Raw genomic sequence first — 21,179 nt, 5'->3', positions numbered from 1 at the left:
ACTTTCATAGGTTAGCACGGCAAATTAAAATATCTTCTCTAAGGAACACCTCTAGAATTAAAGATCACATGAAGGGACCATATGATACACTGATAAAAGTTGTGACATTCACCACCTCCAAGGACTGCTTTATTTTGTATTTACCTGCCTCGCTCTCCTTCAGTTAGAATCTTGATGGCAGCTATAGAGGGAACAGGCAGGGTTCAGGAGACAAGTGCAGGCTTTTTGGTAAGGTGTGGGGTTTGTTGTGTTTTGTTTTGTTTTTTAATTAATTTGAGGTGTCTGGCATACTTCCAAGTTTTACTCCATTTTTCAACCTCTACTACCAAAAGGTGTGGAAGGAATTTTAATACTTATTTTAGAAGTAATTTATTAACAGTATAAAAACTTCTGTAGAAAGTAAAGCCCCTTTCAAAGCATTTGATGATAAATACATCTAGGTAGTCCCCCTCCCCTCAAGCTTAGACAAAATAATCAGAGCAGCATATTCACATTTTTGAACACCTTCCTTTAGTGCACACTCTCAGATGTCTAGAAAGCTAAGCATGTATTCTTACTAAATTCTGTTAAGGAATACAACTAAAAATTGATTTCCAAGTTGCTTAAACAAAAGTTGGAACTTAGGTTTCTAATTTGTAAAGCTTTCACCTATATGAAGAAAGGAATTGAAATTTTATTAAAATTTTAAATTTGAAATTACATCATTCACAGTGTGACCACCATACTTTTTCCGTAACAATGTCTTGCACTTTTCAGTAAAAATATCTGTTCCCCATTTACATTTCAAGCACCATATACTGTTGACGAAGTACATACCTAACCATCTTGAAGTCACTAGAATTGTTGTCTGAAGTAAATTTATGCATCTGTCTAATAAGCATGAGTGTGTGAGAAGCGGAAAAAGTTGGGTCAAAGTCCGTCTCTTTACTCAGAAAAGACTTTAGACAAATGCTTTCAGCACCGTTTTGTCTAAGCAAATTTTTAAGAGACCTGGTGATGGTGCCTGAGTAATAACAGTATGAATTCGCCTAACAGTGCACAGTACTCCAATGCTTACAGGATTTATAAAGTAACAAGAAATTGAATAAAAAAAGTAAGAAAAGTATCAACAGAAATACCTCTTTTGGGAGATCTGCATGACACACATCAGATGTTGCAAGCAGCAAAACTGGAGCAAGTGCTGGAATGTTCTGCAGTAGTGTTGTAAAAGTAGCTTTCAATGTAGGTCCAACAGCCTCGCACCACAAATGGATATGTGGGATATAAATTATACTTGGTGCTGTTCTTCGAGCTTCTCGCATCAACTGGCAAAATGAAAGCTTGGATAAGAAAACTAAACCACGTAGAATAGGCTAATAAATAACTACGTATCACTCAAACTATCTTATGAAATAGGAGTATATGAAGCCCAAACATCAAAACAAAGAACACCACCTTAACAATAAGGTAAAATTTTCACTTTGGCTCAAGTACAGACATTGTTATGCAGACAGAAACAGATCTGAATCTCTGCCTGATTTCAAAACTACTTAGGTGCAAGAGAACTCCTAAAGAGTCTCACAACTCGGCTGGTGTGGCGGTGTGCCTGAAAAAACAAGACTCGCCCTTCAGCAAGATGTATTAGTCTCGGTAAAACGATACACGACTGCGACTACACCATTTTCAATTCAGAGTGGGCACATATCCAAATCAGTCTAGAGCACAGTCTGAACAAACAAAGACCTGTGTGAAAAGATGATGGCTGACACTGTTGAAGAAGCCTGGTTACAATTCATAATTTCAAGTACATTTTGGAAGAGGTGACCAGTCTTCAGCTTGCCTGAACAGCTAAATTACTCACAGCCCCTCCTTACCAAAGGATCCATCAGACCAGATGACGTGCTTCGGAAGACCACAAGCCATTGCCTACACATGGTACCTCAGTCGCAGAAGAGGACGTGCATCTACCACATGAAGGAAGTGGCAACAATCCTTTCACACGACAAATTTCTCTGTGCACCCTTTTCAGATTATCAATATCCTGGGAGTTCCCATCACAAGATGGGAAGCACACGTGGTATGTCAAGGCAGTGACTAGACATGGTAGTTACATGACCGCAGATGCAACCCTCATATAACAAAAAAGGATTTGTTCCCCTTATGTGACAAATGAGTACCCAGTCACGTTAACGGGTCTGTCCTTACTTGTACAGCTCTCAAAGGCTGCTACTAAAGGTCAAAATATTTTAATACAGTGATGCCAAACAACGAAATGGATTTTATGCCTAAAAGTAAAAAGGAAAACAGAACTAAATCTGCTTATATTTAATTTTCCTAGTTAATAAAAACAAACCAGTGTACAAATGTAAGCGTTCCATGAACTTTAATGCTTTTACTGCATATACTGCAGCAGTAGAAGCTGCACATGTATATGTAAAAAAAAGAAACAGTTCTTTTTCCCAAAACCTTGATTGCCTTACAAATATAATAAAAAAGAAGGCTACAAAAAGCGCATGACACGCAGTCAGGCTGATGCAGAGCCATCTACTGGAAGCACAGTGTCTTAAGAAGCAATGAAAACAACTTGCTGGATCCCACTGAGATGGGCAGGATTTCTTGCCATAAAGAGGGGTTTATTAGCAGCACCTCCCAGCTTTCTGAGCTGCTAGCAACATCCTCACTGTTAATTAGAAGAAAAGTGGATTTTCAAACAGAAAAATCGGCACATTCAAACCAGGCCACCTCTGTTAACAATTTTGCGTACTTTACTAGTTTCTATACAGTTCATGAATCCTATGAGATTAAAGAGAAAGAGGATACCTGCGCACATATTTCTTCCGGTGATGTGATGCTAACGAACAAAACAGATGGGTCTAGTGTATAAACTGGAAACTTTTCCAGGGCATGTATTACTGCAGGTGCCAAATGAGAAGCTTGCCCATATCCTGGCTCTCCAACGAGTAAGAACCGTGGCCTGCAAGATGTTGGCTGGTCATACGCATTTCTAGAACAATAAGAAGAAAACAAGTTTAAAAATGAAGTGATGAATAGGCACACAGATATTAAAAGTTTTTTTCCTATACACTTTTTTTTTTTGTAAATACTCTCCATATTCCAGCAAATAATAAGCTGGTCTGTGATCAGGAAGACTATCAAAGCCCATTTTCTTACAAACTTGTACCATACCTCCCCTAAGAAACCCTGTCAATCCCCAGCATGTCTACTATTTGTTTGGCTGGGTTAAGTACCAGCTCTTAAATCACACAGGGAGACTGTCCAGCTACATACACATACCACAACGGGTTGGTAACCTGATATGGGGGAGAATAACAACTCTCTCTCTCAGCACACACCAGTCTGGATCTCTTCACCGCCTGTACACACTAATTTTTCAATATGTCTTGAGTTTAAGTGACAGTAACAGCTGACGTCTCTACATCTGTCAAGTTTAGCTGAAATTTGGCCATAGGTACAGGAGATGGTGGAAGGAAGGAGCAGAACATTTCTAGAAAAAAATGAACGTGGGCACTGAAACACATTAGCTGTATCTGAAGAAGTACACAATGGATTGGTTAAATTACAGCAGTAAACTACATAGGTATAAGATTTATATTTCTCTTATCCAGTCATTCTCATTGTTTCATCTTTGAATTGTGTATTAATTTCCTAGTAATCTGGCTTTACTGGCATGAAACACATTTGTGAAGAGCATTTCTTGTTTCCACCACAATACTGTTGTACCTTTACTGGCTGAAAGTCAAAGATCCTAGAGACCTAATCAAGCTCAGCAAGTCAGAAGATTTTCTGGACAGCATAGCAAGAGATACTGAGAAAAGTAATTGAGCCAACAGTGATGACAACAATCTATTTTTTCAACTGTTGGCTCAGATGACTTCCACATTAAAATGTCAAAAGGTTAACGTAAACTTAGTAGGTTAAAGGTACAAATGCAGACATTGGTTAAGTTTTTCTCACAGTGTTTTAACAAACCATTTCTCAATTTTGTTTCTGCTACGTAATTTGGTACTGGTTAAACAATCTTGGAAGGTAGAAGGGCAAAAGATGGCTACACAAATCCATACAGGTTTTTTCATTAAAAGGACAGACAGCACATTTCTTTGGGTTTGAGTCTTTCAAGGAATACCGTGGATTAAATCAACACGTTCTAATAGTGTATGGCTCACTTCAACTTAGGAGTAAGAGGGCTGGGCCGTTCAGTTTCACGGGTTACGGCAGTGTATTCCATTAGAACTTTAGCACCCAGCTGGATCTTCACAGTCACTTCTTGCAAATATTATTCATCCCCCACTCACATTTCACTCCTTCATCTACCACCCCTCATGTCAAAACTGTTTACAGACCCAGCCATCTTAAAAATCTAAACATAAAGGGGACAAACATTTACCTGCTAAAACTGAGGAATCTTTCCTTTTGCCTACCAGGCATTTTATGTGTTGGCTTATCTGCAAAGATTGATGGTGATTCATCATCGCTGTCAATTGCATCATTTCTTAAAATATGATTTAAACTGTCTGAAAGACAAGAGAGGCTTGTTAACTTTCCTGAATAGTCTGTATCTTGCTCTCGCATTAATACAGCTTCTAAATGAGTGCTGGAAACCCCTTATATTGTATTTCTTCATTTGAGGGCAAACGCTGAATGCTATTTCCTGAAGAGTTCGTCTTACTACAGACCTAAGGAGATTGCACAAGTCCCTGCAAAGCTGTCCTAAGTCCTAGGATTTGCATAAAGTATATCTCTCTGTTGGTAAAAACTTGGGAGTGTTTTTTCCTTAGAATGAAGATGATTAGGAACAACTTCTCTAGCTCATAGACACCTGAAATACCCAACAAGGCCACTTCTTTCTGGAGCAGGTTTCCCCCACTGGATGTGGGGAAATTAAGTGAATGCGATGGCCATGGACTCGTCTAGAACTAGTGAGTCAGAATATACAGACCAACACATCTTCTAAATAAGGCTCCTCAAAGATCACCAAAGGAGGAGATAATGGAAGGAGGATGACAGAGAGGAGGTGCAATTACCAATCCCTTAGCCTCTCTGTTTTTCTTTTGTTGGTGGGTTTCTGCCTCAGTTTTACCAATGCAAATCATCTACCAGCTCTACTGGGAGTAATACTGGTAAAATATTCTCCAGGGATTAGCATAAGAACTAACTATTCATGCATGTCCATTAATCAGGAGTGGAGGGAGTTTATCAATTTATTTGCTGTCACCAATAAACCTCATCAGGGCTGATGCAGTCAGGAGTGTGAGCTCACACATGCGATGCAAGCCAAGCCCCAAAGTATACGCTACTAAAACATTCTGATCTCACGTGCAAGTGTACAGCGTGATCCACAAACATTTAAAATTAAGAGACTACGGTTAAAAATCACGATAGCTAAAACAGTATACACTTGTATTGTGATCCGACATTCTTCAGACAGGAATTAGAAGCATTCATGTAAAAATGCCCTTCCCCGCCACCTGAACATTTATTTTGAGAGGTGCCTCATACATTAAAACTTAGATCCACCTCTACAAATGATAAGTATGACGTTAGCTACTATCAGAAACAGGGTGCTGTAGTAGGGAATGCATAGTTCTCTACTGCTTCTTGCAAGTCATTCACAGCTCCAATCCAGCACTTCAGTTTAGAATCCAGAATAAGAACTATGCACGATATGCCTGAAAAAGAGGCGTGCACAGGCATATTATCAAATTCTACTGTCATTAAGGCTGAGAGGTTTGTGTATGCTGATTGCACAAATCAGAAGTTTTTGCTTTAGCAGAATTTTGAAGAAGTGGATGTTATTGTTATACCTTGCTGTTGGTCCTTCTTTAGTGCAAGCTCTGCATGGGGAAATACGCTCTGCAAGGCTTGTAGAATTCTTGCTAGTGTATTTTCAAACAGTGGTTTTGAAATAGGTGATAGTGCTTGCCCAGGTGAAGCCACAGCCCTCTGTGAAGCTGGAACAGTCTTCTGCACAGCCACGACAAAATCCTGTGCTGTTATTTTAATGGAAGCAGTATCTAACTGCAGTTTCTCGCTACTTTTGTATATCTGAGGATAGCGGCGGCGCAAAGCGCAGAGGGCAGCTTCAGCACATAAGGATTTAATATCAGCACCACAGTATCCTAATAAACAAAACAAGAATCAAATGTTACGTCAGTCTCAGGCAACACAGAAGTCAAGGCCAAGGCTTCCAAAGTGCAGCAATGAAAGACTTTGTATGCAGCTCAAAATTAACACGTTAGAGAGAATTTAAAGAGTTACTGCACTGCAGAGTTTTGTTATGTGGCTCACAGCCTCATATCCTGCACTTATCAAGCAGCCTCCTAATCAAAGCTTTACTCCTGAGGAAGATGCCCAAAACCCATTCAATGTTCTGACAGACAAAAAGAAAACTAAAAGAAGCATCTAACTTTGTTTGGTCCCAAGGGGTGCCAGCTGCCTCACTGCCTCGTTTTGCAGCAAGACACAAGAGCTCGGGTACTGCCTGCTACAAGCTCAGATTCCTTAGGACTCAGTTACATACAGTAACTCACTTTGTTTTCAAGCTTACCAACACATTTTTCAGCTAGCTCCTCCAGAAACATGTCCGATGGCTTAGGGGTCCAGTCTCGTGTGTGAATCTTGAAAATCTCTTTTCTAGCCTGGAAACAAAATGGTTGTGTTTTAGTTTGTCCTAAGTTTTCTCTTAAAAAAAAACAAAAAAACAACAACAAAACCAAACAAAAACACAACACAAACCCCAAAACCCCTCACTTAATACAAGATACTTTTCTTATCTGAGAAACTTTTAAGTATTTTGAAGTTCACTTAATATGCTCTCTGCTTTTTCAAGCAGGAAATTTAACAATTCTCAACTTGTTCCATTAAACTCTTTCTGGGGGGCTGCAGTGAAATAAAAGGCATTTAATAGCTTCCATAAAAAGTCAGTTTCCACAAGTATGAGACCTAATGATCCTGAGGAAGAGACTGTAGTAAAAAAAATTATCTGCAAACAGAGAGTCTTCAAAATTTTCTTCAGAAGAAAATTCTCTCAAATTTAGCAAAATTTCATGGTGACAGTCTCATTAGTTCATCACATTTGCTTTTCTGCCAGTTCATTCCAGGAAAGCAGTCCTAGCACTAAGTTTCAAATTGCTACAGTTACTATAAAGAATAACAAGTATGACTCAAAGACTGTCACTGATCCAGAAAATGTCAAACGTTGCCTGTCCTTGTCTCTCATCTTAGCAAGACTGTCATTTAAGTATTTCCTGGTACACAGATTAATTATGGCAGATTTCTAGAATTCTTCCACAGCAGGGAATCACGTGCTACATCTGTTTCATGGCACCTCCCCTCCTGTTCCTGAAAGCAGATTAAAACTGTAGACTAATGTTTATACCCTGTTTAGGGCACTTTCACTAGCCTTCAATCCAATACACATTTTATCCTTTTTTCAAAAGTGTGTGAATAAAAGAAAAAGAAATATCAGTGATAGCCAGAGAAAAAACACAACAACAGGGTTCCAGTTTTGCACACTATCTTCCCCCTCCAATATTTTTTGGTTCCTGTATACCTATTTTTCATTGCTTAGCTATTGCCATTGAACTCGAAGCTTCCCAAGCCCTGCACCTGGGCAGCGTACTTCACATCGCTGTTCAAGTCCCTGTTACTAAGTACCAGTAAAAACATCAGATCCCAAAATACTTATAGGTATTCTCTCCCAGGACACCCAGCCTGGGAACAATCCAACACAGGTACATCCACTATTCATTCATAAACCAAGAACTGAGAGCAAGAGCGCTTCAGGATGAACGTGCCTAAGGGGATTAAATAAGCAAGTAAACATGAACCGCTTTGGGAATGAAAAATTTTAATTCGTTCCAGCACCAGCCTTGATAAAAGTTTTTGTTAGCAAAAAGAAATTCTTGTGCGCACACCATTTCTTTCATTTTCAAGATGAGGTAGCAGTAATTTATGGCTAATTCAGACATTCATTCCTACTCAAACATTTCAATGGCTAGCAGCATGCCATTTTCTTGTCTGGTCCCAGTGAAACCAAAACTAATCTATGCAACTAACTACTTGTTGAAATCAGTCTTAATCATATATATTCAGTACCAATCTGCCCTCCACAGTACAGCACAGCCTCTCCAGATACCCGCTTCTGTCCAAGTTGTACAATACTGATTTTGACTTGAACTGCTCCGTGATATTGCACTGCTATGTGGTTTTGTTATAAAGACGGACTTTGCCACATTAGCATTAACGCTGAGTTGAAGATTCTGACCTCTTTAGTTTGGCAAGCTGAAGAGGAACTCTCGATCAAAGCGTCCAGGTCTTCGTAAAGCAGGATCTATAGAATCCAGTCTGTTGGTGGCTCCGATTACCACAATCTCTCCTCTGCTGTCCTAAGCCGTCCATAAGTGCCAGAAGTGTGGATACAATAGAGCTAACAGGAAAATATAATTTTCATTCACTGGTTTAGTAAATTTTGTTACGTTCTATGTGACCTTCTCCAATGATCACTCAAAAAGGACAAGCTTTTATTGATGAGGTGCTAAGCAGCTGAAAGACTCATTTTAAGACGTAAAAAAATAGATAAGGTAACACAGGCCTTGTGCTGATATCAGGCTTAGTGAATTGTTTTCAATTCTTGTTTAAAAATCATCTGAAATTTAGTAGCACTTGAATTACTAGTTTTCAGGACAAATGAATGTGTCACATAAGTTAAACAGGTTGTGCTCTTCTTTTCACAAAGATCAAGCAGCTCCTATGTAGATAAAAAAATGTGTTACCTATGAAGCTTGGTCTTGTTTACTGGACCGCACAGGAGCAAGACCGTCTATCTCATCAAAGAAAATAATTGAAGGTCGCATCTGGTAGGCCTAGAACTGATAACACAGGAATATTGACATAAGTAAAACAGCACTATTTTAAAGAGAAAATGCATGGAAAATGTTATCGTTGGAAAGTCACTGGAACTAGATTTTTCAGACTAGCACCAGGGATCTCTACTGATGGAGCTAATGGAGTAAGTGGCACGAGTAACAGAAGACAGCAGCCTCTGTCAACCCACTGAGACTGGGGAACAGGAAACAAATCATACCAGTAGTTTTTACCGCTATTTGGCAACCACCGAGAACAGAGACGGGACTTCATTCAACTACAGGTTCTGGAAGCAAGCTTCCGTTATGAATTTAAATGACCACGCTTCCAGCTTGCATCTGTTTCCCTCTGATCTAAAGCCACCATCTCTTGCCTCTTGCAACCTTTTTTGTGGCTGGGTTGTGGTTGGTTTTTTTTTTTTGGGGGGGTGGGTGGGGGTGTTTGTTTTGTGAGGTTTTTCTCATTTGTTTTATTAACCTTTCCCAATACATCTCAAGATTTCAAGCCCCTAAAAAACCCACTGAAAAGGGAAACACTGACAAACCCATTTCAGTGGAAGGAACTGACAAAACACAAAAAGGAGTGAGTTCTTAAAAATACTGACCACAGAAAATTACAGTTATAACTTGGACAGAACACACGGCACATTTCAGCCTTACCTGATCAAATAATAAACGAAGATGTTGTTCAGATTCCCCCACCCATTTACTCAGGCAGTCAGCACCTTTTCTCACAAAAAAGGCTATTCTCCTGTCACCTTGGCTACATTCATTAGCAAGTGCACGAGCAACCAGTGTCTTTCCAGTCCCTGGTGGACCATAGAATAGACAGCCTCTGCAATTAAAAAAAGAAGATTCACATATGAAAAAAAACATAACAGAAAAGTACCTATTATAACCCCCATCCCTAAAACACACAACTCTCCGAACCAAAACACCTCATGTATAATACAGCAGTAACAGCTGATGTGGGAAAAAAGTCAAAACAGATGGAACTTTTGTGTTCCTTCACAATTCAACGAGACAGTAAATGAAATTAATAAAAAGAGAATAACGCAGACATACAAAACCTCGAGGAAAGATCACAGAGTCCCAGAAGGACACTTCCAAAACGGCTGACAAACTAACAGGGCTGTTTACAGCACAGCAGAGCCAAACAACAACAAACTTCAGTGCAGAATCTGAGACTGGGCTAACTTACGAATCACAAGGTCATTCTTCAGTGATACACTGCATATTCATTCTTATTTGCACAAAAGGCAAGATTTGATAGTAAAGCATTTAATTCTCCCTTAAAAAGCTTTAAGTTACTGGATTTGGTGTCCCAGAGCATCCATTGCTGATGAGAAATGAGGAGGAAATCTAAAGCTGGGAGGGTACTCTGCATTTCCATCAGAGAGCCATCAACTCGAAAAGCCAATACACTGCTGTTTCAACAAGGATTTCAATGAATAAAGAAGCAAAACACTGGAAGATCTTCTTGTTATTATTTGTAATACTTTCAAAGTTACTGAAAGCAAGGAATTGAAAGTCATATTTCAATATACCATGATGGAGTTTTGCTGACCAAAAATATATAAAGCTAACAAATCTCTAATAATTTCATTCCATAATGCAGAACTACTTTAGCTGTCTAAGAAGTGGACAGATTCTTATTTTAGCCCAAGCACAACAAACATTGCAAGGTTCTAGCTGCAAGTCCTATCAATTGTAAAATTGATACTTGAGCACTGGAAAAAAAAAAGAGTCAGTGGGAGAGAGAACTGACTTCCAAGCAACAAATTACAGTTGACTACCAGTAGATACTTCCTTCCTGCTTATTAACTAATCAAGTTGACTTGTACATCCTTTGAACATATATATATGCTATCCATTTTTAAGAAATTACTTTACTACTGCCAAAAAACCCCATCACCACTCCTGAAAATTCTGAAGCACGGTAACATATTGATACTCCAGTTGAATGTTCTCCTGAAAACGGGTGAGTTAGAACTTCTAGTTTTAAACAATGTCTGTTACCTTGGAGGCTGAATTTTGAATCTCTCAAAGACTTCTGGGTAAAGCAAGGGAAAAATGACCATCTCTTTTAAAGCTGAAATGTGGTCAGAAAGACCACCCACACCATCAAACCGTACCTAAAGATAAATTCAACAGAACACATTTTGAATGTTAAAGAAAGCTGCAGCCTCGATAAGGTACCATCAGAAATTATACATTAGCACACAGGAAATGTTCTGGGCAATTTTCAAATTGCTCGAGAGAAAACTGTAAACCAAGGTAGCTGTAGACAGCACGTTACTGAAAGCTTTCATAAATACTGGAAACATCTCACTGACACAACTAAAAATACTCACCGAACAATCGATTTGCATTGGACCAACATCAGCCAGACTTGCTCCAATTTTCATTCGATCCTTGTGAATTCCCTTTAAGTCATCTTTCCTGAAGTTTAGTGGAAGACACCTGATTTGAATGAAGGAGGAAGAGAAAGGTGCTTTCTACCTTAAGATGCAGCTACAAGATTTTTGCTTTTATAATGATGGCAAAGGAATGCAGAAGACCTTATAAATGAGCATACACTGCCTAAACAGTTAAATATTAATTCAAATTGTCTTACATTTAATATCCGTGAGTAAATAAAGGAAAATGGTCACTCCAGACATCAAACAGAGATAATTATTTTAACAACTCCTTAGCACTTATGAATATCTGTGCCAGTCAACACAGCACATATATGAATGCAAGCTTCCAACAAGATATTCCTTACGTGGAAGACCGTGAACTGACCTTGACTTTGTGTGATGGAGGAACCCCCCAAAACACACTGATATCTTTCAAAGACTTTTCTGCTTCTACATTCAAAAAGTTACAGCCCAAGGGGATACTAATTCAGTGTGGATTAACATTATAAAGGCTGCCCACCACTGCTGGTCCTTCCCAAGGACTTTGGGAAGCATGTGCCAGAAGACACACATGTCTGAAAGACATCTGGCTGCAAAACTTGTTACTTAGATTGTTAAAATGGTTTTTCTAGAGCATTTGTTAAGTAACAAAAACCTCCGTCATTTCCTCTTATAACATTTTATGTTATGCTGGTTTCCTTTCTGAATAAACTACTGTAAAGCACAGAGGCAGTAGAATTTTACATTAAATATTACATAAAAGTGTTTGTCCCCCCATTCCCACCTATTAAAAATTAGATTTTTAGATTAAAAAAGAGATTAAAAATCAATTCTAAAAATCCCATTTTAGAGAGTCCAGTTACAGTCATCGGTACCAAAACATATGATTAGTGTCACAATTTAGAAACCGTACAAGATGAAGAGGATAATGCTTCATGGTTAGGCAGATGCAAACTCCTCCCAAGCAGATTTCTCCCTCCCCTATTCTCCAGCTTCATTAACCTTGTTAAATCTCTGTTATGGCTCTGCTTCCTACGCCTCTCAAAATGCTCTTCATCATCAGATGAGGACGATGAGGAAGAGGATGTGGAATCACTGTTGTGGACTGCGCGTCTCCGTCTGCAAACATTTAAACAAGTAAAAAAATTAAAGTACACACTAAGTAATATCAAAATTTAAGTGAATTCTATCTCAGAGATCTATTAAGTTTCCAGATCACTGTACTCCTTATGAATCTGACTTCAAGGTACATTACATGATTTTCTTTGTGACAGCAAAATTTAATTGTTCTTAGGAAGGTAAAATGATTAACTATTTTGCAAATAAACCTCATAAACAAATTACTCGTTTTGTCCAATCTCTCTCTCTCTCTCACACACACAAATCGAGTGTCACTTACCATTATGTATCCACTCTGTGAAACATAGACCTTTCGAACTCATTTAAGATTTGGTTTCAAAAAACCCTTCCTTCCGTAACCGTCTGCTTTCAAGGGATGCTAAACAAAGAGCTCCTATTGAGCAAGAGACAGCATTCTCCATGCTCTAACCTGCTGACAAGATCCAAAACGCCTTTGTCGTTACTATTGCAACTTACAGTTTATAATTTCATTTAGCATTTTTCTTGTTTAAGGACAGTTTCATACAGAAACATGAACTGATTCCAAAGAGAAACAAGAATCAGTATTTGAGTGATTAAAAAGAAAAAATCCACTAAAACTTCCACACAGGCTCTCCCCCTAACTGAATTATCTTCAGGTTTAAGAAAATAATTGGTATCCTTCAAGATTAAAGAGTCTAAGATTTTCAGAGGGAGATTCTGGCTACAATTCCAGAACAAAAGAATTTCAGTTACACGGTTTCAGCCACAGCCTCCATAATCACCTTATCAGTGACCACAAATACGGCATTTTTAAAAAATCTAATGGCCCATAAAAAGCATAGCCTCTTCTCCCAATATTTGTTTTTTTAATACCTTCAGACTACCACAGCAAGAATCATACTATTAATCTGTAATTACCACCAATCCAAAAACTCTTGAAAGCATTATTCAGTAACATGACTGATAGCACTGCTGATAAATAAGAACTATCACTAACCATACACCAACCTGTCAGTTCTTTTGCAGCAAGAGCCTTGTGACTGAGCACTTCTAAATGAATCTCTCTGTCTGACAGGTGAAGACCGGCCCGAAAAACATATCTTACGTTGTTTTGGTTCTGTTGAAAGCAAAGAATTTAGCATAATGGCACAAACAAGTTTAAGAGAAAGCAGGACAGTGAAAGAGGCAGAAAATGTGATGTTTCACCCATCTCTAATTTCAAGGGAAGTTTCAAGCGATTTGGGTGCGGTGACATTTATTTTTTAAATCAGTGCACAGGAGAAATGAAAAAACACACACCTGCTTTTTAAGGAGAGCTGAAAACCACAAGAGTAAGAGTATCAAGTCTGTTTACTATTCTTTCAAGGATACATAGGTCATTTTCTAAGTGAAAAACAACAACAAGTATGCCAAATGGCAAAGAAAGATAATGTGCACAGGATACGTGCATTTAATAAAATTTACTTGCAGTATGAAGGTAAGAAATTTAAATAGAAGTTGAGTATGCGTACGTATTTCCATTAAATTAAAAAAACCCTCACTTATATGCCAGAAATGAACTCTTAAGAGAAACTGTGCATATAACCTACTTTCCAATGGAGCTTGATAGCGCTGAACGGTTTTCCTCTGTCGGAAGTAGTAACGCTTTCGAGTGTCTTCACCATCATCATCTTCTTTCGCTTCACTTTCTTCTGATGAAACTACTGTACAGTGACATACCATTAAGGTAAGTGTAGAGTCCTGCACCTTGGGAGGAATAACCCCATGCACTGGTACAGGCTGGGGACTGATCTACTGGAGAGCAACTCTGCAGAGAAGGACCTGGGTGTTCTGGTGGACAACAAGTTCACCATGAGCCGGCAATTTGCCCTTGTGGCCAGAAAGGCCAATGGTATCCTGGGGTGCATTAGGAAGAGTGTGGCCAACAGGTCAAGGGAGGTCATCCTGCCCCTCTACACGGCCCTGGTGAGGCCACATCTGGAGTACTGTGTGCAGTTCTGGGCCCCTCAGTTCAAGAAAGATAAGGAATTACGGGAGAGAGTACAGTGAAGGGCTACAAAGATGATAAAAGGACTGGAGCACCTCTCTCATAAGGAGAGGCTGAGAGAGCTGGGTCTGTTCAGCTTGGAGAAGACTGAGAGGGGATCTTATCAACACTTACAAATACCTTAGGCGTAGGTGTGAAGAGGAGGGGACCAGACTCTTCTCAGTGGTGCCCAGTGACAGGACAAGGGGCAATGGGCACAAGCTGAAACATGGGAAGTTCCATCTGAATATGAGGAGGAACTTCTTTACTTTGAGGGTGACAGAGCACTGGAACAGGCTGCCCAGGGAGGTTGTGGAGTCTCCTTCTCTGGAGATATTCAAATCCCGCCTGGACGCAACCCTGTGCAACATGCTCTAGGTGAACCTGCTTTGGCAGGGGGTTGGACTAGATGATCTCCAGAGGTCCCTTCCAACCCTTAACCATTCTGTGATTAAACTGTTTAAGTACTGTTGCAGATTCTGTCCTCGCTGAAATTGCTGGGTGACTTCTCATCAGTCTCAGTAACAACAATTCTGTCATCTGGCTTAGCTAAGATGCAGCTTTTAGGAAAACCACTGTTTCAGAAAGTCATTCCTTGTTAATTTGAGAAAGCACTTCAAGGAAATGTTTTTAGTACTAATACTAAAATAATATAGTGGTAAGACTAAGCATGGTAATCTAGCTCCAAGTCCTAGTTCTGCCACAGATTACATAAGCAATAATTGCCAAGTCACAGGTTTGAACGACCCCCATCAGTTTCCTAATTGAAAACGCCAGAGTTTTCACTTTGACCACAAATGAGTTGCCACATACTCTTTCCTTCCCATTCAACATACTATTTAACTCCTTTCTATGAGTCTCTCCTGCCCAGCATGCTGAGATCCACACCCTTGAACCAAGCCATATAGTTCCTCCCTCTAGACTGCCCACGCCTTGTATTAAAGCTGCTCTTATTAAAGCCTTGAGCTGATACTCTCCTAACTAGATCTCCAAATGATGAGTCAGCTGTGCTTCTCCCTTACCACTCAAAAGCCCTTGGCACACCTGATCATGTTTCTTTTTGTTAGTGCCTTGCCCTACCTTGGTTTCTTTAGGTCAGCCACTCGCTGGACTCCTCCTGTGGCTCCACATGTTCTCTCACTGCTGTGATCACTGAGGTGCGCACCTGGGAGCCACAGGCTAGATCTGAACTAACAACAGGCCATGGACTGTTCTCTGGCCTGTTTGTGATTCGGAACAAGATCACCTCAGTGCTCCTTAACACCTGGACATCTAGCCTGAACCTTTTTGTGAGTCTGCATTGCCAGCAGTCAAGTCTTCCCTTGTCCCGCCTTTGGTTCCTGCCCTAAAGATCCCATAATAAGGCCTGAGTGAACTGCTTTTCCCCTGCATCCCACAGTATGTCCCACGCCTAGGCAGTAACCCCTTCGTCCGAAAGGTGATCTGGAGTGCCGCCCCCCATCACTACAGTCTACAACTTGTTTCAGTCTACAACTACCTGAAGGGAGGTTGTAGTGGAGTGGGAGTTGGCCTCTTCTCCCAGGCAACTAGCGATAGGACAAGAGGACATAGCCTCAAGCTTCGCCAGGGGAGGTTCAGGTTGGACATTAGGAAGAATTTCTTTTCAGAAAGGGTTATTAGACATTGGAATGGACTGCCCAGGGAGGTGGTAGAGTCACCATCTCTGGATGTGTTTAAGAAAAGACTGGACATGGCACTTAGTGCCATGGTCTAGTTGACATGGTTGTGTCAGGGCAATGGCTGGACTCCATGATCCCAGAGGTCTCTTACAACCTGGTTGATTCTGTGATTCTGTGAACTCATCCAGATGGGTTTCACACCTCACCACTGGGGCTGAGGGCTCTGCTGGGACAGCCCTGGGAGGGACCCAGACAAGAGAGCTGTTCCTCCTTGATCTGAGACCTTGATTTGCATCCCTGCCTGCCATTGTGCACACACACCGCCCACACACACCCCTCGTCCCCCCACCCGTGCTCCTCTGGGCTTCTGCAGACAGGACTTCGGTGGGCTGATGGCCCTGGGTTTTTCCCCTCACTTCAAACAGAAATACGGCCTTTTACGATTTAACCTTATTCCTCGTGTTATTTCCCACTGAGTTTCCTAATTACAGGCCCACACAGCAGCTTCCACTGACTACCTGCTAAACACAAAAATGCACAACACTATCTTCTCCCCTGCTGATCCTCACGCTCAGGAGGAGCTTTCCATACACATCTGGCAGCCCACCTTACTTCCTGAAAATTCTCGCTGTGCTGCTCAAAACTGTGAAAACTGTCATGCTCCTGCTGTAGCGAGATCACTCCTTCTCTTTCTGAGTAATACCATCCCTTTCTTTGTATTCCAACCTGTCCACAGCCATCTGCTGCCTTTTATCTTGGAAGCATTTTGGAAAAGTACCAATTTTTTTCCTCTGAATACCTGTTCTGACCTCACTACAGTACAGCCCTAGAGTCTGTCACTACGGCTTGGAATGTCAACAGCAATAGAAATTCTTTTTAATAGATGAAAAATACTGAGTAATTCAGCTCGTCTCAACTGTTTAAGACAATGCTTTTGGCCTGAGCATAATAAAGACAATTTAAAACAGAACTAGCCTACCTTGATTATCAGCTATTTCTTCATCAGCTCTTTGGATTTCTTTCTTTCCTCGGGAGTACCTATTGAGGTTCTCCTAATTAAAAGAAACAAGAAAGATCAGTCAGAAACATGCAGAAAACCTGACACAGGCATTATTTGGCGCCTATATAGTAACATTATCAAGGCACTCCATATACAAAAAAGATTAAAGCAAGGTACAGGAGGAGAGAAAAGGAACATCGTTATGGCACCCAGGACTACTAACAAGAATTTCTTCTTTACAATAGAGTTGAATACCTGTGAGAGTTAAATACTTATCCAGATACAAAATAAAGTGCATCAATTAATCACAGGTTAATAATTCAAGAGTATGGCAGAACCCAGGAAAAAGCAATACCTAGCAGACAAAAAAAAATTCATATGGGCATTTGAGAGATGATATACAAAGTACTACAGACAATTCTGGTTTCAATAAAAAAAAAAAGCAATTCAGATCTAAACAAAAAACTATGAAATCAGGCTATGAAGATGCTTAAAAAATGAATGTCTGTCTTTCAAAGGGACAGTAGAGGAACTTAATTTAATGGAGCAAATTAAGACACAGGAAATATGATAGCTGTATATAATTTTAACACAAGCTCCTCTAGGGACAGAGGACTACTTAAGCTCACAGGCAAGGCTGGCACAAGAACAAACACAGATAAAGCATACATCAATGACTTCAGTTTCTAGGAAGATTTCTAGGTGAAAACCAAGCCCTGAACCAGTTGCTTGTAAAGTGTCCATTCAAAAATTATAAGGCAATTCAGAAAGCGTGGTAGAAGACATGTATTTCAGCATATCACTGTTCTTTCATGTCTTCCAAAGAAGGTATTTCCTCCACCCTTAGAGTGTATCTATAGCACCACCATAACAGTAAGATGGTAAATTAGAATTAGAGAGCAAAAACAAACGTGATTTTAGACTACGCTATTCTTTGGAAGAAGATATTTCAGCTAAATTAAAATTACAACTAAATACTTTCCTTATGTGAAACACGGTACTTGTATATAGAAATAGTAAAATGAATTAGTATCTACTTTCTCTGCATCGTGGAACGCCCTAAGGTCTTGCATCATTCGCCGTCTACGCATCTTCTCCATGTCATCCATTTTTTGCAGGACTGCTTCTGCAGTACTAAGATAAAAAGTTGACATGTAGCAGCAAAGATTGGCAAGTACAAAAACATTTAAAGCAGTACACATAACCAGTATGACACTTCGATATAGTACGCACAAAGCAAGAGTCATTGACAGCCAAATTTTCAAACACTACTTAAAAATTACATCAAATGTTTACTTTTTTTGTAGAGAGATTCAAGAACAAGCGTTTGAGGATTTGCAAACGTACACTGTTTTCAGGTTTATTTTCCCCTCTCACTGAACACAGTAAAAACAAAAATCTGTTTTAGTAGGAGAAAAAGAATTCTGAAGATCATAGTAAGATAACAGAAAGAAATTATGGCAGTTTTTAATAGCACTTAAGTTGCTCTGCATGATAGCATTAAGTCATTTTTAGTTCACAGCCTTCCTCAGATAACAGGTTGCTTATTCTGCTCTTAACTGTAATTTAAGTTTTGTGTTGGTTTTCCATGACTAGATACGCTGGAAAAAACATCCCACTGCTGCTAACGCTTCACAAACCTTTCAGAAAACAATGTCAATTTGGGCTTCACAAAGAGAACTAAGCCATGGACAGACAGGCAAAAACACTAGGACTATTTCACTTCGGCCGTATCCAACTGTCCGCGGTATCTTAACTCAACCAAGCGTCATGAAAATATTTGTAAGCATAGAAGAAAAGTTAGTTAAAAACGAAGGTGCTTCTGATGCTAAGAAAATTGATTTAGAGGGCAAGTGAAATCTACTGAAAGTCACAACCTGAAGTGATCATTTTTTGTTCACAAGACAACACATAAACCCACCCAGCCCACACACAGAAGATGCACTAGTATGAAGATCTCTCTGCAACTGGCAATCCCAAAACGGAGACACCAGTGGCCAATTTAAAGATTGGCTGCGCCCAACTTCTTTACACATTGAGCACCTTTCAAATACATCCTCCCACACATACTCTCAAACCTGGAAGTCTTAAACAGCCACAAGCACCTATTTCCAAAAACACTCATGCTAAACAGCTTGGCTGCAAAGTACAAAAGCCTGCACCTTACCTACATCAATATATTAGCAATAATTTACAGGACACACTGTGCAGGCAGAGGAGGAGACCCTACCTGATCAACGGCAAAGGAACGTTAGCAGAATGTCCCAAGCTGCATGACCCTGGTGGAACCGTTACTATGGAGGGCACCTGCCGCCCCGCCATTATGACCACGATGCGACCGCATACATAGGGAAGACTCAGCCTAACCACTGAATACATTCAGCTCTTGCTGACAGGAATACCGTCACCTTCCTCTATTGTCAAAAGAAGGAGAAAGTCCCTAGCCAATATTATGCCGCAGCACAAAGGCTTGCTAGTAAGGCTCATTTTAGTAGCTATGCAAGATAATGGAAAAAAACCCCACTTACTTTGTTATAAGTTTGTCAAACAAAACAGATTGATTTGTAGTGGTGTAACGACTTTGTCGAAGTCTGCAGCTTCGGCGGACCTCCAAATCCCCATTTTCTTCATGGACCTGCTCTGCAGCTTTTGTGTCAGCTCTGGTCTTCAGCGTTCTGGTGACTGCAATGCATTAATATATAAAATATTTTGGGAGAGAAAATGTGTTATTCCCTTTATTTCACCGTTGCTCTAGTAAAACGTAAAAAAAATCTGCAGTGGATGGATTTTTTTCTTTAAATACTAAATTAGAAGTTATTGTCATGTCCACAGCATTCAACTTAAATTACTTAAGTTTAAACTACCTACTTAAAAGCCTGACTTGTATAGCTTTTTGATAGACTGGAAAGCTAATCTGATGAAAACAAACATGCAAGTTCTGCTCCATGCAGGAGGCAAGTTACTTCTTTCTGGAAATGTGAAAACAACAAATATCTCTCTCTAAAGTGTTTTTACTCCATTCATGTAAAATTCTACCTAGTAGGTTTTTTTAAAAATTGTTTATGTGGGAAGTCTTGTCTTAAGATGCATGTTTTTAGTATGCTGTTTAAGCGTGCATCACTTTCATTTTCTGCATCATGACACAAAAGCTCTACAAGATAAGAAATGTCTCAAGATAAACTCCCAAATACCAAAGAACTCAAACGCTTGCCTGCTTTAAAAAAAGATCTGCCTGCTATTTACCACACAGCATCCTTTGCAACGGGTCCGTTCCTTGCACTATCATTGAAACAGTTAAGAGAGATCAGGGAGAAAGCAGTGCACAATTACAACTCGAATCACTACACACAGAGTGCATTTCAGGCCCCTTCCCGCGTTCAGCCCGTGGCTGGCAGGACACTGCCTGGAAATAACAGAGGTTTTCCCAGCTGCCAGCAAGCGGCCTCACGGCACCGAGCCTGCTTGTGTACTCAGCACGGCGATGTGGTTCCAAGGTAAATGGCTGAACTTCAGTGACACCTTCCCCATGTCACTGAGTTTGTGCTTCTCATGGCTGAATTTATTTTTAATTCACCTATGTTATAATACTGCAATATTCCCTCCTATTTCAAGAACGAATTTCAATTAACTTGTGTCCAGCACATTCATGTGCCTGTGTCCCAAGAAAGTGATAGATGGGAGAATGCTGAGCTGTTGCTGGCCACAGTGTGGATATTAGGAAGCACAGCATTTTTTTATCAAATAAGTAAGCTGCTTTTATGCACAGAGATGCTTGTTAGAGTTGATTAATTCCTCCCTTCCGAAAAAGGGATACCCTTTCTTTTCTTAATCAGGACATAGCTTAGGGTTGGACTTGATGATCTTAAAGGTCTTTTCCAACCTAAATGATTCTATGATTCTGTGACTCCAGAAAATCCATGTCACAAAGAAACCTGAGCTGAGGAACAGATTCTCTAGTGCCTAAGAGCAGGCTGGAATTCATACTGCATTCTCCCCAAGCCTGAAAGGAATTAATAGCATATCCTCCTATTTGCACCCACCTCTCTTCACAAACCTCATAGGAAATTCATTATCTTTGAGATATCTAGTCTCACAACTTCAGCTCATTTTGATTGATGCCTTCAGAAGGTTTTGGGGCCGAGTTAAAAA

The 21,179-nt window shown here is 40.0% G+C and overlaps 1 protein-coding gene across 1 annotated transcript in view; it reads right to left on the bottom strand.

The window, feature by feature from the left end:
- Positions 1-21,179, bottom strand: part of ATAD2 (ATPase family AAA domain containing 2) — a 39,167-nt gene that overhangs the window by 10,970 nt on the left and 7,018 nt on the right. Inside the window, 18 exon segments of the mRNA XM_068397206.1 lie at positions 1,119-1,304; positions 2,800-2,983; positions 4,385-4,511; positions 5,802-6,116; positions 6,545-6,635; positions 8,244-8,384; positions 8,386-8,425; positions 8,772-8,779; positions 8,781-8,861; positions 9,522-9,696; positions 10,881-10,996; positions 11,216-11,324; positions 12,266-12,382; positions 13,373-13,481; positions 13,954-14,067; positions 17,010-17,082; positions 18,068-18,164; positions 19,559-19,712. Coding sequence (XP_068253307.1) covers positions 1,119-1,304; positions 2,800-2,983; positions 4,385-4,511; positions 5,802-6,116; positions 6,545-6,635; positions 8,244-8,384; positions 8,386-8,425; positions 8,772-8,779; positions 8,781-8,861; positions 9,522-9,696; positions 10,881-10,996; positions 11,216-11,324; positions 12,266-12,382; positions 13,373-13,481; positions 13,954-14,067; positions 17,010-17,082; positions 18,068-18,164; positions 19,559-19,712 — 2,237 coding nt within the window.

Source organism: Nyctibius grandis, chromosome 3, assembly GCF_013368605.1.
Source record: "Nyctibius grandis isolate bNycGra1 chromosome 3, bNycGra1.pri, whole genome shotgun sequence".
NCBI classification, from domain to species: Eukaryota; Metazoa; Chordata; class Aves; order Nyctibiiformes; family Nyctibiidae; genus Nyctibius; species Nyctibius grandis.
The sequence above is the reverse complement of the archived record's forward strand: the minus strand, read 5'-3'. Positions and strand labels throughout refer to the sequence as shown.